Source organism: Aulonocara stuartgranti (genome assembly GCF_965226115.1).
Source record: "Aulonocara stuartgranti genome assembly, chromosome: 8".
NCBI classification, from domain to species: domain Eukaryota; kingdom Metazoa; phylum Chordata; class Actinopteri; order Cichliformes; family Cichlidae; genus Aulonocara; species Aulonocara stuartgranti.
In genome coordinates this window covers 30,592,451-30,608,987 of record NC_138959.1, presented here as the reverse complement: position 1 = coordinate 30,608,987, position 16,537 = coordinate 30,592,451, and the positions used below count along the sequence as shown (strand labels likewise).

The following is a 16,537-nucleotide window of genomic DNA, read 5'->3' as shown; positions in this document are numbered from 1 at the left end:
TTGATTCCAATTCACGAGGTCCCGATTTGATTGGATTTAGCCTCAGACAGTCAGAAATATTATAGTTCTGATCATTTATCAGTACTGACACTGTGAGACTTCATCAGAGGTGTGAGCATCACAGCACATGCCTTTGTGTGAAAGTAACTGAGGATAAAACAGAAAAACATGAAAGAGATTTTCCAGTCCTGGCTTTTTATAGCAGGTAACCTTAAAAATATTCTGCAAGTTTGCATAATTTTAAAAAGTTTAAATTTCATCAGTATTGAACGGCAGAAATTAGGATTTCTTGTCCGAGGTCATTTAAGTAAAGTTTTTAAAAAAAAGACAGCGGCCGACAGCGCTGTAAACAACGGTAGACTGACGGGTACGCATATGTATCGAACAATACAAAATTTGTAATTTATTTTATCAACTTATTATACTTTAATGTATAATATTGTAACAGAAACAAAACATCAATCAAAAAATTGCTCTCTTTTTTATTCGGGCTACTTACATTTATTTTGGGCTACCAAAAACTGAAGAGTCCCTGCCCGAAGGGCTACCAGGGATTTTGAAATTTTGAGAGCCCTGAGATATGTTTATTTTTTTTAATTACTTTTGTTTCAGCAACATTAAATTGAAAAACTGTACTTTTGAGTTAAAATATATATTTATAATTTCAATAAATGACAAATTAAAAAGGCATGAAAATTTTTTTTGTATCGAAAATATATCGAACCGTGAATTTTGTGTATCGTTGCACCCCTAGTAATAAGCGAATGATTAATGCAGAAAACAGAAATTTGAGATGAGAAACTGTTCTTGAAGTACAGAGAGAGAGAGCTGTGCATGAAGTGTGAATTTTATCGTGCTGGAAGTAGAGCAGTGAAAGTCAGAGGGAGTTCATGACGATGTTTATCAAATGTGAAGCGTAGTTTGGATCTTCTTTTGCTGCTGGTTCAGTGAGTTTTGGTAGGAGAGAGATAAAAACTGCACTATAAGAAATGTGCATAAAAATTACAGTTAATAACTGTAAAATGGCAACGGTAAATTACCATTGTTCCCGGGATCTGCTGGAGCCACTCGCCTAGCTTGGGAGTCACCGCACCTAGTGCTCCGATTACCACGGGGACCACCGTTACCTTCACCCTCCACATCCTCTCGAGCTCTTCTCTTCTCTTCTCTTGGTATTTCTCCAGCTTCTCGTGTTCCTTCTTCCTGATATTGCTGTCATTCAGAACCGCTACATCGATCACTACGACCGTCTTCTTCTGTTTGTCTACCACCACTATGTCCGGTTGGTTAGCCACCACCATTTTGTCCGTCTGTATCTGGAAGTCCCACAGGATCTTAGCTCGGTCATTCTCCACCACCCTTGGGGGCATCTCCCATTTTGACCTCGGGACTTCCAGGTTATACTCGGCACAGATGTTCCTGTACACTATGCCGGCCACTTGGTTATGGCGTTCCGTGTATGCCTTGCCTGCTAGCATCTTGCACCCTGCTGTTATGTGCTGGATTGTCTCTGGGGCATCTTTACACAGCCTGCACCTGGGGTCTTGCCAGGTGGTAGTGGTGGTAGACAAACAGAAGAAGACGGCCGTAGTGATCGATGTAGCGGTTCCGAATTACAGCAATATCAGGAAGAAGGAACACGAGAAGCTGGAGAAATACCAAGGGCTCAGAGAAGAGCTCGAGAGGATGTGGAGGGTGAAGGTAACGGTGGTCCCCGTGGTAATCGGAGCACTAGGTGCGGTGACTCCCAAGCTAGGCGAGTGGCTCCAGCAGATCCCGGGAACAACATCGGAGATCTCTGTCCAGAAGAGCGCAGTCCTGGGAACAGCTAAGATACTGCGCAGGACCCTCAAGCTCCCAGGCCTCTGGTAGAGGACCCGAGCTTGAAGGATAAACCGCCCGCAGGGGCGTGCTGGGTGTTTTTTTTCACCCCCCCCCCCCCCCCCCAATTTTTTTGCACATGTCGAGGAGCGTGTCAGGCTACATTTCACTGTGTGTTATACTTGTATAACTATGCATGTGACAAATAAAGAACCTTGAGATAAGATGGGGCCTGATTATTTAAGACCTTGAAGGAGCAGGATTTTGGATTCATGTTCCAGTTGATGCATCAGAGTCAATCTGGGATCCAGTGTGGAGCAGATGGACACGTTTAAGGCTTAAAGAACAAACCGATGATTCGATTAGATACTCGGCTCCATCTCTGGAGTCACGGCCACCAAAGCTTTGTTTCTGCTAACACTGTAAACATATACAAATGCACATTAATAGTTGTTACAGCAGAAAGAGAAAAAGAAGCGTCAAAGACAGGAAGGAGATCTGCTCCACTGTGGAGAGAGCTGCACAACTTTGTTCCTGCAGAATTGTCACACAGTCAAACTGATAATTCTTCATTTTTCATTGATAGTTAAACAGACTGGTTCTTATAGCTCTGAACGTGCTTCACAGCACAGCAGCAGCAATTGTGTGTTTCAGGAAGAAACAACGTTACAATAGAGCAGACTCTCCTGACACTGACAGACAACACTGCGTCTTTACATCAGTGCTGACCACGTCCTTCCAGTTTCATCTACATGAAGTATATATAAATAAAACAGCGCTGACTTCATGTCTTGTTCTAGGACCGGGACACCGACCTATTCTTGATGCTGATATTGAATAAGTGGTTGACTGGTGTGTGTGTGTACCTCTAAAGATGTCTCTATAGATGACAAATACATGACTGTATACATGAAACTGACAGCAAGACGTGGGAAGGACACGGAGGCAGAGTGAGAGTTACCCTCTGAGCACTGATGAAGAGTCTGTGGATTATACTGCCAGCCAGGCCCTGGCCTGCTCCTGTCACTACCACCTCTGGTTCCTCCAGCAGGGAGCTCACAAACCTAGAGACAACACACAATGTGGGAAATGTTACAATATTCCCACAAAACAAAACACTTAAATAAGAACATGTAAAACCTGAAGACACCAAAACTATAAATAAGACCACCAACATGAGCGAGAAAGAAACATCATCATCATCATCGTTTATTTGTATAGCACTTTAAGAACACACCAGGCAGACCAAAGTGCTGAACAACACAGATCAAAACAACAACCAAATTAAAAATACCATAAAATCATTACATACAATAAAATAATAAGAAGGTGTCAGTTTCCTACAGTTAAAAGCCAGGGAATAAAAATAGGTTTTCAATCTGGACTTAAAGACCTGCACTGATGACGCTTGTCTAATTTGGAGGGGAAGGTTATTCCAGAGCATCGGAGCCGCAATTGAAAAGGCACGGTCTCCTCTGCATTTCAGCCGCGACTTAGGGACCGACAGCAGCAGCTGCTCAGCTTAGACTTTTACACCTACAGTGTAGGAAGGAGCGCTACCGGCAGCTGTCAGACTCTATAACACAGTTAAACATAGTCTAAGTTGCTTGAAGACGTTTCACCTCTCATCCGAGAAGCTTCTTCAGTTCTAAGGTCAAATGGTGGAGAGTCCCAGATTTAAACCCAGTGGGAGTTTCCCCCCCAAAGAGGGACAAAGGACCCCCTGATGATCCTCTACCTAATCACATGAGCCAAGGTGTGAAACTGGGTGTGGGTCCCAATCAGCCAGAGTTTCGGGTGTGTTCATTGTGAAACCTGGCCCCACCCTATCATGCGAATTCCTGAGGTCAGATGGCCCAGGATGTGAGTGGGCGTTAAGGCGTCTGGGAAGGGATCTCAAAACTGGATTATAGATGGCAGAGAGTTGGTGTCGTAAGCCCCGCCTCTGTTCAAAGATGGTCGCTCACAGTGGACATAGATGGATTCTTTCACTCCTCTTTCAAACCATCTGTCCTCTCTGTCCAAAATGTGAACATTGGCATCCTCGAAAGAGTGACCTTTGACCTTAAGATGCAGATGGACTGCTGAGTCTTGTCCTGTGGAGGTGGCTCTTCTGTGTTGTGCCATGCGCTTGTGAAGTGGCTGTTTGGTTTCTCCGATGTAGAGGTCTGAGCATTCCTCGCTGCACTGTACAGCATACACCACATTGTTACTGTACATGGTTTTTCCTACGTGGAACGTTATAGGCTGAGTCTCGGGGTGTAAAAGGCGTGTTTGGAGTCACAGTGGATACATGGCATACTTAAATGTACTTCGAGAAAGCCAAGAATACTTTTACACAACAAGACTGTCCAATCAAGCAAAAATAACATGGTGGGGTTTAGCTGTGCAGCTGTACAGTGTTATTCAAAGAAAAGGGGCTGTATGGATACTGAGTGCTAGTGAGAAGAACATTTTTATATGTGAAGAAGTGATGATTGTTCTCAGACTTTAGGACAGTATTAAAGCAGGTGTTTAATGCACCTAACGTGTGATCAAACTCAATAATAACAATCTCAGTCTCTGTTTTCGATCACTGATAAACACATCCGATATCAGCAGAGTATAAAAGCTTTGAGCCCAGGTGGGAACAGCCGAAGGAATTACCTAGGTTTAGAAAAAAGTTAGCCATCACTGAGGAAGCACTGGAGTTTATTACTCCAGCTCCCACTACAATCCCACTGCACCACACCCCTGTTTTCATGGTTCAACCATCAACAGTCATAATAATTATCAGCCAAGTTCTCAGCCATGGTGCACACTGTCCAATCACCTCATGTACAGCACATACTCAACTACAACTAGGGATGGGTATCGTTTAGGTTTTATCCAATACCGGTGCCAAACCGGTACTTTTGAAACGGTGCCGGTGCTCAAACGGTGCTTAAAGAATGGAGAACACAAAATTGGCCCAAAAACCTCTCGTGTTCAGCTGTTTTTTTGTAAAAAGATAACAATGTTAGCCTTTTCTGCAGCTATGTGGCATATATGGTATCACTCTTGGCTGGAAGCAGTGCTTAAACAATGGAAAAACACAAACGTTGTCCAAAAACCTCTCATGTTTAACTGTTTTCCACTTTTTCTTTGGTCATTTTAGCCTTTTTGGCCAGGGTGAAGGGAGCATCTGCCATCAAACAAGAAGACAGCCGCATGTAGCTATGATGATGTTTGCTAGTTCACCTTACGTACATTAATGTAATAACGTGGTTAGCCTACTCACGCAGAGAAGAACGGCTGCTGCTGCATCATCATCTTCATCATTCCTGCTACACTGGCAGGGCTAGGGGCCAGGACTCTCCTCTTCAGGTTCTCGGGGGATGTTGCTAACTCCGGGTCCGATAACTGGCAACCCACCCACAGTAGATGTGCTCGGTGTGAGGTCTCGCAGCAAGCTATCATACGGCGCATTTCTCGGCTTTTAAAAAAAACGCTATGCGTCGCCAGGTGTTTCATCAGATTCTTGGTGTTACCTCCTTTGACAGTATCACAGTATCAGCTTAAAGCACTTGTTGCTGCTGAGTTTGCATCTTTTGCTGTGAAGTACAGCCAGACTTTGACCGCTTCGCCTTGGACATTTTGAATCTGTAGCTCTGCTCTAAAAGAACGTACGTACCTGGCCCCGCCTACTATCCTCGGAAACGTAAAATGATTGGCTAGAATCTAAAGTGTATCACAGCTCAGGAAAAAAAAAGCACCGAAATAAAGCACCGAAATGTGCGCTGCTTTTCGGTCTGGTTACTACCGTTTATGTCAGAACCGGTGCCATGATACCGGTACCCATCCCTAACTACAACACAAACACAGTTAACAATCAATTAATAATTTATTTAAAAACAAAACTTTTTTGGGTGAATCTAATGATACTTTCTTTTAAACTGAATTATTTGTGGAAAGTCCGGTCGAGTTTTCACTGACCTCTAACTTCTTGTAGTCCTGGTTGGGGGACTGCAGGAGCTTGCTCGCTTGAACTGTAGCTTCCTGAATGGTTTTTTGCACTGATGGAAAATCTTCAGCAGACTCTGAAAGAGAAGAAATGACAGTGTTTCCAGAGTGACAGAAAGCTGTGATTAAAAGAAAGACCTGCCACGTTTGTAACCTCAATTACTGTTAACATGAGAAAAAGCCTAAAATCGAGTAAACCTGCAAACTATTATCTTACTAATACAGATCCTTTTGAAATAGACAAAACCTTCACAACATTTTATAATAATCTTTACAGAGATTAAAACATATCCACAAAGTCTTGATGGATTATTATTGGAGTTAATTATAATAATAATAACAATTATTATTATTATTATTATTATTATTACACAGTAACAGCAAACAAAGTAAGTCTTCCTCAGACCCACAGATAAGGATGATGATGAAGAGGCTCCGAGACCACGTGATAAGCAACAAAGCCGTCACACCGACTGCTCAGTGTGCAGAAAACATGTGACTGTAATTTTTAGAAAGTATCATCAGTTTTTACCTTATTGGCTCCTCACAGGCACCGAATGGAAACTTCCCAAACTCCACCCCCCCCACCTCGCCACCAAGGAGCGCATCAAAATCTGCCAGAAAAAACACAAAAAACTGAATAATCGTCCAAACAGCAAAGCAGGCAGTCTGTCACCAGAGCCCACCCAGGGCGTCCTCACAGTCAGGGAGTTCAGTAACACAACCAACCTCTGTTTGTGACACACACACGTAAAACATATTGAACGCATCACCAATTGTCTACATATATTTCTAAAGGTGATGTTCACATGAAATTCTCACTAGATGTTGGTAACAACCCATCCAATCCACACATGCAGAGAAACAACTTTAAATCAAACAATATAACAAATAAACTCGATGTATTGTGAGTTTTTCTACGTACGATGGTGAAAATTCAAAATCCTGCTCCTCACATACAAGGTCTTAAATAAGGCTTTGCCAACTCCAGGCCTCGAGGGCTGGTGTCCTGCAGGTTTTAGATCTCACCCTGGGTCTACACACCTGAATCAAAGGATTAGTTCATTACCAGGCCTCTGGAGAACTTCAAGACATGTTGAGGAGGTGATTTAGCCGTTTAAATCATCTGTGTTGGATCAAGGACACATCTAAAACCTGCAGGACACCGGCCCTCGAGGCCTGGAGTTCGATGCCTGTGTCTTAAATAATCAGGCCCCATCTTATCTTAATGACCTTGTAGTACCATATTACCCTATTAGAGCACTTCGCTCTCGCTCTGCAGGCCTACTTATTGTTCCTAGAGTATTTAAAAGTAGAATGGGAGGCAGAGCCTTCAGTTTTCAGGCCCCTCTTCTGTGGAACCAGCTTCCAGTTTGGATTCAGGAGACAGACACTATCTCTACTTTCAAGATTAGGCTTCAAACTTTCCTTTTTGCTAAAGCATATAGTTAGGGCTGGACCAGGTGACCCTGAACCCTCCCTTAGTTATGCTGCAATAGACGTAGGCTGCCGGGGGATTCCCATGATGCACTGGGTGTTTCTTCTTCACTCACTATGTATTAACAGACCTCTCTGCATTGAATCATACCTGTTATTAACCTCTGTCTCTCTTCCACAGCAGGTCTTTATCCTGTCTTCCTTCTCTCACCCCAACCAATCACAGCAGATGGCCCCGCCCCTCCCTGAGCCTGGTTCTGCTGGAGGTTTCTTCCTGTTAAAAGGGAGTTTTTCCTTCCCACTGTCACCAAAGTGCTTGCTGATCGGGGGTCATATGATTGTTGGGTTTTTCTCTGTATCTATTATTGTACGATACTGTGCAATATAAAGCACCTTGAGGCGACTGTTGTTGTGATTTGGTGCTGTATAAATAAAATGGAATTGAACAGGTAAAAATATGGCGACATCAGGAGTTTCAGACGGTGAGAGAATGAATCTCGCTGCAAAAGTAACGATGTTTTGAACCCTGCATGTCAACGTCTCCCTGCACACCAAGCAAACATTAAATAAACTGTTTTATAGTCACTGTCTCGACTTGTTTCTGTAATTTGATGTCATCCATTTTTTTTATTTTTGTCATTTTTATAGGAACAACAGGGCAGCTTTTTCATTTCAGTCGTTTTATTTTGACTCATGATTCTTTTCTTGACGTCGTTTTTTGTTGCTGTGATCTTTTGATGTTAAAGTCTAGTGTTGACCACAGAAAGAGACTTACTGTGATTATACTGTAATCTGTGAAAATCCTCTGTGTGCAGCTGATGGTTAAAAGAAAACATTTCAGTTCATTCAGATCATTTTTATGTTGACAATAGAAAACCATCCTGAATGGTCGGTTTGAATAAGTGCAAATTTAGATCCTATATGGTTGAAAATAACTTAAACATATCGTGATTTATTTCGTGTTTTGTGATATAGCAAAAAAATATTGTGATATTACATTTTGCTCATATCACCCAGCGCTACCATAGATGTCCGTACATGACATCTAACAATGAAGAATGACACGGGGGAAATGTATTGGACAGAAAGAAAGGTGCAAAAAGACACATTTATGAGTAATTACAGAGCAATCCTGCCACTTAGTGCAAATTAATATCAGCCGGTTCAGTCCCAACTATGGCCTCATTAGCCAGGTTTCACACAAGAAGCGTCTCATGATGGGTAAAACCAACAAGCTCTCTCAAGACCTTTGCACACTTAAGACTGATGGCATCGGCTACAGAAGAATTTCTAAGGTTCCAGTGAGCACTGTTGGGGCCATAAACCTGGCGTTGCCCCTGCAGGGTTTTTATTTATTTACGATAAACCAGCCACGACCAAGCGCTCCCCACACGATTTCAGACAGACGAGTGAAAAGACTTATCAGAAGAACGACCTGGAACCAGCAGGTACAATCGTTCCACAGGAAACAACAACATGACCTGCATCACACACACGCCTCCTAAAAGCCACTGGCAGGGTTTCTGGATGTCAGCCACTTGCTGACATGTATTTAAAATTTTTTTATAATTTCTTAATAATAATATTACATTTTTTTTATTTGTGTATTAATACCATAACATGTACTGCCTACCTGGAGGCTGCTGTGGCCATGAATACTGCTGCCAGTCTTGGAGCACGTAGGTGAAGCGAATGGCGATGTTGACTGGAGGCAGAGGGAACAGGGAACAACCCTGATGACAACAGGAAGACATCAGCTCATGTTTATGGTAACAAGCTGCAGCATTAATCTCTCTGTACAGGCGTGGATTACACCTCGTCATTGTCGGCTGTTTCTGGGAACATACTGAACACATTTAACCCTCATGTGTGGATGATGACAACATCAATCAGGATTTTTATTCTTCTTTAGGAATGAATATAAGATTTTTGAACTTCATTTTTTAAATGTCCACTTAGGTGGACAACATCGGTTTTGACTTATGAAGGGTATGGAGACATCAGTGTGTAGTGTTTCTGTGCAAGTTTACCATCAACACCAACACAAATACAAGAAAACAGCCTTTGAATAGCTGCAGACCACTGTGCATGAAAGGGTTAAATCATTAAAACCTTTATTCTGAAAGAGCTCGTCCTCCATCACAGCAGGAAAGCTACAGAAGTCAGGCTACATTCAAATATGTTGATGAACTATTCATTTAGTCTGATACCATGTTTACATGTCACAGCCTGCAACCGTCGCATTTTACCTGCAGCAAACAGGGGTGAGTCTAAAGGGGGGGGCATGGGGTGGATGAGACCATGTTAATTTAAAGGCTTTTTAACATTTTTCAGATTGATAGTGAAATAATATAAAAAATAAAAGCCAATCTAAATGTAAAACTCTTCTTCCAGTAGAATAACAATAATAATAATAAATTGTATTTATAAAGCGCCCTTCAAGACACCAAAGGACACTGTACAATAGATAAAAACACATAACAGAACACTGACACAATGAAGAGCAATAAAAACAAAAGTAAGAGATAAAATGAACAAACAGTGGATTCACAGTGAACATGCAGATTTGAACAGATGAGTTTTGAGTTGAGATTTAAACTGGGGGAGAACCAGTGTTTCTTATATGTGGGGGCAGAGAGCTCCACAGCCTGGGAGCAGAGCAGGTGAAAGCTCTGCTTCCCATGGTGCTGAGGCGGAAGGGAAGCACAGAAAGCTGGATAGAAGAAGAAGATCGAAGTGAGCGGGCAGAACAGGTAGTGCTGAACAGGTCAGAAAGGTAAGGAGGAGCGAGGTTATGAATGGCCTTGAAGGTGAGCAGAAGTTTGTATATTATCTGGAACTCCACTGGGAGCCAGTGAAGTTCCTGAAGAACAGGTGATGTGCTGGTAGGAGGGGGTTCTGGTGATAATGCGAGCAGCAGAGTTCTGAACCAGTTGAAGCTTATGGAGGGATTTATGGGGGAGACCATGCAAAAGAGAATTGCAGTAGTCAATACAGGAGGTAACGAGACTGTGGACAAGAATGGACGAAGACTGGGTGGAGAGAGAAGGACGTAATCTGTTAACGCTGCATACCCCACCTCTGGCGCCGGTGCCCACCTCTCAACTTTAAATCCATGTAGACATTGAGGGTTCTCGGGAGGGGCCGTGCTAACACCTGCTGCTCTCTGGCAGCAGCACCATGCTCTCCCATGTTTTAAATGCACCTTAGAACAACACGCAGCAACACTACACATGAGCGAGAGGAGGGAGGTTTGGGGTCTTCACACACCCCCGTTCTCTGCTGGCCATCGGGGCCTCTTCCTGGGCAAAGGGGGCCCTCGGGCCTGCGGCTCGGTTCACTCTGGCACAGCTGGCTGCCGGCAGAGCCGGTGGGCACGCCACTGCAGCCCCCTCTGGCTTCTGCTCCGTGGCTACTGGGGTGACCCCTCGTCTGGGGCTCTCCTCAGCTCTTCCCAGGAGGGTGGCACGGATGCCCCTCCGGTGGTCCTCCTTGGGCTCTCACACTCTGGGGCCTCTGGATGTCTGGAGCCTGGATCTCCTCCATGCCTGCTTCATGCCCTGGAGAATGGGCTATGGCTCTCTACATCCTCTTGCAGACCGTTACATGGGGAAACCTTTTGAATACAAGCGCGCTGATCCACACAGGTGTGCACACGGGTGTTCACTGTTCATAGACATAAACTACACCTTTATTGGTGCTATTTCCAAGCACATTGTGCGCTGTCTGTCCTGCGTGCTGCACAACAACATTCAATATTTAGTATTTACTGCTGTTTACACTTAGCTAGATTAATGCGATGGTGTTGTGTTTAGTATGTTGCTTTGTTTTTTTTGCTTGTTTTCTTTTCTTTTTCTCTCAACAGGTGATCCAGGAGATTTTTTTCTCTTCTTTCTCTTTTTAAGTGCCCTCTCTCACTGTCCCTCTCCCCTTCTGTTTTTCTTTTCCTTCCTCTTTCTTTCTCCCTTTCCTATCCCTCAGTCATGTCTGTCCCGTCTGTAACAACTGAAAATAAAATAAAATAAATAATAACAACAACAAAGGTCGATCAAATGGACCAGTACGGCAATGCCACGATGATCCATTTGGCAAAGTAAATCCATTGGGTCTCCTTGTTGGTCTTCAGACAACAATTCTGACGGCTAAAGAACCAAATGGGACAGGCAAAAAAAAAAATGCTGCATAGATGGAAACAGGCAGAATAGGTGAAATTATTGATGTGAGATTTATAGGAAAGTGAACTGTCTAGGATGACACCAAAGCTCTTAACCTGAGGAGAAGGGAAAACTGTGGCGTTATCGATAGTGAGAGAGAAATGGTTCGCCTTCAAAGGGTGAACCATCACTCCTTCAGTTGCACACTTAAAACTCAAACATGAACACACATCACACCGTCAGGAGGCACTAATGTGCTCACAAAACCTTCCACGCAGTGCGATGACCGTAACTTACCAGCCACTGTTGGCCAGAGAGATGGAGATGGAGCTTAGAAGCAGGTTGCATTTCGACTCACTGATGACGGCCTCACAGTTCGTTCCAGGGCTGATGACCACAAACTCTCGTATGCCAAACCTACCAAGACATACAGCATCACAGCAGACATTTATCCACATAGGATGGAAGAAACATTTGCTTCATTCTGTATGCTGTTAGATCCCTTGGTAACAATAAAGACCATCACTAATCAATGGGATATTATTTTACTATTACACTCTGAAGAAAAATAAAATATTCAGAAATTGTCTGAATTACCTCTTTGTAGACGCATCTATGATTCTCTGCTTATATTTACGAAGTCTTTCTGGCAACTCAAAGCCAGAAACACTTGCACTTTCTGGACTTGCTCTCTTAAATGAAAGACACACTTAAACTATATGTTCATGTTGCACTTTATGCTATGCACTGTATCTAGCTCACATATCCATTTAACCTGTGGGATCATAATATTATTTTATGCCATGTTAGACCCCTAATTAAAGATTGTGAATTATTATGTAGTTTTAGTTTGCATTATTCTCCTGAATTAGACGAAGCTGATAACTATTGCATTTGTTAAACTGATTTGCATTACATTAGACTGCTGATTTATTGTGAATGAATGATATTGTTTTATGATGCATTATACTGCTGAGTTATAAGAAATAGTGTTCGCAGAAAGTCATCGCCTTATTTGTCTGATTAGAAGAGAACAGAACATACTGGAGAGGTTTTCTGCCCCATCTCAGCAGGAGCAGATAAACAGGGAGCCAAGGTCGTAGCTTAGGCGCCGTGTGAGGGAAAGAATGTGAATGTTTAGGCTTTATGATTAGGTGGGGGCCACTAGAGGCTATAAGAGTTTGATCAATGCTCCACCATTTTGAGATCTGATGCTGTCTGCGTACGGTGTCCATCTCCCACGCGTGTGATCATTAAAATCATCGTTTGACTCAACCCGGCTGGACCAGTGTTGTTATTTTGGTTTTTCCTCTTGTATCCATCCTCAATATTTGAATCCGTAACAAACCTAACATGCACATCTTTGCACTGTGGAGGAAACCTGCGCAGGCACAGTTACAGGATGCATCTCCACACAGATTTGATCCGGGACCTTCTCGCTGTGAGGCGTGCAGATAAATGACTCCACTCCACTTTGAGTGAAGCAGTTTTTTAGCATAAAAAGTAAAGACTAAACTTACCATCTGACCAGGCAGTGGGCTCGTGGAGGGAAATCATTGTTCATACAGAGAAGATCCTGCATTGCCAACGGTATAGCATCTGCCAATAGAAGAACTGTGTCAAAAACATTGTTCATTTTAAACACCATCTGAGGTGCATATGATTATTAAAGTGGGACATCTACCAAAATAACTGTACTGGGTTGACTTTCACAGATGCTCATTTCTGTTGCGGCCACAAGGTGGCAGTAATTTACTGTCCTGTACATCACTGGTGTCTCTAGTGATGTACAGGACAGACCCAGCTGACTTACAGGCCAATCTCCAACCTTCCTTTCATATCAAACATCCTTGAAAGAGTAGTTGTCAAACAGCTAACAGATCATCTGCAGAGGTTTATTTGAAGAGTTTCAGTCAGGTTTCAGAGCTCATCACAGCACAGAAACAGCTTTAGTGAAGGTTACAAATGATCTTCTTATGGCCTCTGACAGTGGACTCATCTCTGTGCTTGTCCTGCTAGACCTCAGTGCAGCGTTCAATTTCAAAGATGGAGCCTTGCTACCCTCCTCAGTGGACGCCCACTGCCATTCACAACCAAATAAGCAAGTATCCAGGTAACATTTCTGCTTTGCCTGCTTTTATTTGTACAAAGAAAAAAGGTGTTTATTCCTTTTTTTAAGCGGATACATCCAAACCTCGTGCTTTTTCCAAGGTTTACTTCATCAGTGTTTCAACAGTGGTGTGGGAGCAGGCTGTGGTACAAGCCAGAGTCAAAGCATGAAAACCAGAGGATGGAGGCCCACAGCTGTGCCCTGGGATGATGTTAATAATAATAAATATTTCTGCAAACCTGCAGGATAATAAAAACTAAAGCTACATAATAAAGGGTGTGGAGTCTGGATGTCAGCTTGTCATCGTTCTGATAACAAAATTCTGAAAACGTGACGGTCCTTCCACCACAGCCTGCATGTGCACTGAGCAGGACTGTCCAACACTGTCGACATCATTCACAACAAACAGTCAATGAAAAGCTGATGTTGATAATAGTGCAGACAAAGTGACTCTACCTTCCTCGAGGTTGTCCTTCCCATCATCCTCTTCACACTCTTGTTTCAGAAAGTAGTGGCTTATGTAGAACTTGAAGTCAGCAAAATTAATTTCCTGCGACTTCTCCGCCCAGGTTCCACTGGTGTATTCCCCCTGTGTTCAGATAATGCAGCATCATACGATGAAGGTGAGATACTTCCTTTCTGCATACTTCACACGCATGTAAAGATTTGATGAGTAAAAAATACCTTCTCTGGAGAAACCTTCCGTGCAGTGTTCCCTGTCAGCTTCCAATCATTAAGCACTTCCTCCACTCTGGACACAAAACTTCAGGCAGATGAACAGATTAGCCCAGCATACATGCACAGTGTCTGGTTCATGCTAAATAACCACTGAAACTAATCTTCAGAAATGAATTTCCCTCCAAGCACACTGTGCTTTAAATATTACATCTACAGTAAGCAATGAATATGACTGAATGCAAATGTTAACTGTGATTCGTTAAAGAGGCTGCAGCCATTTGAACTGCCTCTGCACACACGAGCTGCACCAACCAATGGATCAACATATTAGGACATGACAACGCAGTACAAACAACCATTTTAATGAATCAATATCACTTTATTCAAGCTAAAATCGATTTTAATTGGAATATCGATTATGGAAACCCACTCCTAGTTCAAACTTCTGGCTCAAGCCCTAACAAGCAGGTGAGTTCCTTATTGACAAATGTGTCTAATTACAGGTCAGTTCTTGGAAAATGCATTTTATTTAACGCACATTTTGTAATAATACATTTTAGTTGGCTATAGTTTGTTTGGTAATCAATATCCAGAAGATTATTTAAAAATGGCTCACACATATGGCACCAGTCTTCCTATTCATCTACACCGGAAGCACATCTATATCTGTGCAGTGTTATAGTTTTAGTGATGCTGGTGTGCGATATCAGAGTGGTGGTAAATGTATATGCACAGATACACAGCCTCACTCTTTAGCTTGACTATTTGAGGTTAGGTTCGCTGTAATATACAATCATGTTGTTATGTTTAGGCCTGAAGAAATAAATGCAGGTTCGTGTCTCCCGAGGGCGAGCTGTGCGGAACACGTAAAGCTGTGGACTAATCCTAGTTTTCAGAGTAATGACCAGCTGGCTTACCGCTCCCACTCGGACGCAGTGGTGAAGTCGGTGATCTCGAAAACCTCCGACTCGGGCTGCAAAACACAAACGTAAACGTAAAATCAGCTGTCGTATTGTTACAGCGCGCTTAACAACCACACTGACATGTTACAAAACAAACTCACATCGCTATCAGCAGCCATGTTGTTGCCTTTGGCTGCCTGATCGGTTCCGGAAACTAGGATGTTTTTCTACGCATGTGCGAAAAGGTGGTCGCTTCCTCTATAGTTCTTTCACAATAAAAGAAAACAAACAAATTCTAAATTCAGTTAAATTTTATTTGTGTAGCGCCAAATCACAACAACAGTCGTTGTGCAAAACTCATTCAGGCATTTAATGACAGGTTTCAAGATGTGAAGAATATCCAAAAGGAACTGGAGATGTTTGCTACGCCGTTTAATGTGCAACCATCTGTGCCAGACACTTTCCAAGTGGAAATAATTGGGCTGCAAAACAACTACGAGCTCAAAGCTAAGTATAACAGCCTCTCTCTGCTGGACTTTCACAAACTGTACTTTCATGCTGAGGCTTTTCCCATCCTGGCGAGACATGCCCTGAAATTTGCATCTCTGTTTGGGACAACGTACCACTTTGAACACGTCTTTTCAAAACTGACTCTTGCAAAGAGGCGCTTCCACTCAAGACTAACTGAATCAAACTTGAAAAAGCAGCTTCGAGTGGCATCATCATCATCACTGCCAGCTGACATCAGACACCTCGCCAAAAAGAAACAGTTCCAGCCATCTCATTAGGTGAGTCTGATGAGCAGAAATGCAGCAGTAACACAGCAGCAGCCCAAGCAGAGAAGCCTCCTCCAGCTTGTCCGGGGAACGCCAACCCATTCTCAGACCAGCCAAGAGATGTTAATATAAGCAATTAGCAGGGTGTGTCAAAGAGTGAACAGAACATCGCCGAGTCAGCTGACAGCTCCATAAAACGTGTTTCCTACAGCAGCAAACAGGCTTCAAGAAGTGACAGTAAGGAGAGGTGTCAAGATCTGTGGGCCAGTCGGCCTCTTGTGTAAAGGACACAGTGATGCTGAAGTCATAGAGGCTGTGGTCAGGTCAGTCAGCCCAGGTTTCAGTATTCCTGACATGCCTGAGATAAAAGGACCTCACTCCCCGTTAGTTAAAGGAAATATTGAAAGCTCATCAAAAAACTGCTGACTTAACTCTTTGTGCTTGCATTTGCTCTCAGGAAGGCATCAGTGCAGCACTGTACCAGTGACAGTGAGGAAAGGTTATGGCTCAAGAACTGCTCCAAAATCGAATTACCACCTCATTCCTGAAAAGCAGGCAGTTTATGAAAGATTTTGAGAATATATCAGTGATTCTTGAGATAAGGGACAAAACATGTCCAAAGTTTCTGTCAACACCATCAGATTTTTTAAAAAGTACAAAAAAATCAGGAATTATTGT

General features: G+C 42.9%; 3 protein-coding genes across 10 annotated transcripts in view; 1 reads left to right on the top strand and 2 right to left on the bottom strand.

The window, feature by feature from the left end:
• LOC309713594 (signal transducer and activator of transcription 5B-like) overlaps positions 1-2,870 on the bottom strand; it is a 52,797-nt gene extending 49,927 nt beyond the window's left edge. Inside the window, exon 1 of the mRNA XM_082545359.1 lies at positions 2,783-2,870. The gene's annotated coding sequence lies outside the window, so the exon portion shown is untranslated. The remainder of the gene's footprint in view (positions 1-2,782) is intronic.
• LOC309713046 (uncharacterized protein) overlaps positions 1-16,537 on the top strand; it is a gene marked incomplete at its 3' end in the record, with an annotated part of 462,222 nt that overhangs the window by 88,814 nt on the left and 356,871 nt on the right. The window lies entirely within an intron of this gene.
• The window catches only part of LOC309713612 (rab3 GTPase-activating protein catalytic subunit-like), a 30,730-nt gene continuing 16,983 nt past the window's right edge, over positions 2,791-16,537 (bottom strand). For 6 of the 8 annotated variants that reach the window (XM_082545396.1, XM_082545398.1, XM_082545397.1 and 3 more), the window contains 8 exons: positions 15,099-15,154; positions 14,188-14,266; positions 13,960-14,092; positions 12,914-12,992; positions 11,691-11,810; positions 8,873-8,972; positions 5,776-5,879; positions 2,791-2,885 (listed from right to left, as the gene is read on the bottom strand). In XM_082545396.1, coding sequence (XP_082401522.1) covers positions 5,778-5,879; positions 8,873-8,972; positions 11,691-11,810; positions 12,914-12,992; positions 13,960-14,092; positions 14,188-14,266; positions 15,099-15,154 — 669 coding nt within the window. In that variant the 3' untranslated portion in view covers positions 2,791-2,885; positions 5,776-5,777. Of the gene's footprint in view, positions 2,886-5,775; positions 5,880-6,334; positions 6,417-8,872; positions 8,973-11,690; positions 11,811-12,913; positions 12,993-13,959; positions 14,093-14,187; positions 14,267-15,098; positions 15,155-15,244; positions 15,350-16,537 lie in introns of those variants that run through there. The other 2 variants (XM_082545402.1, XM_082545401.1) reach the window with 2 other exon arrangements.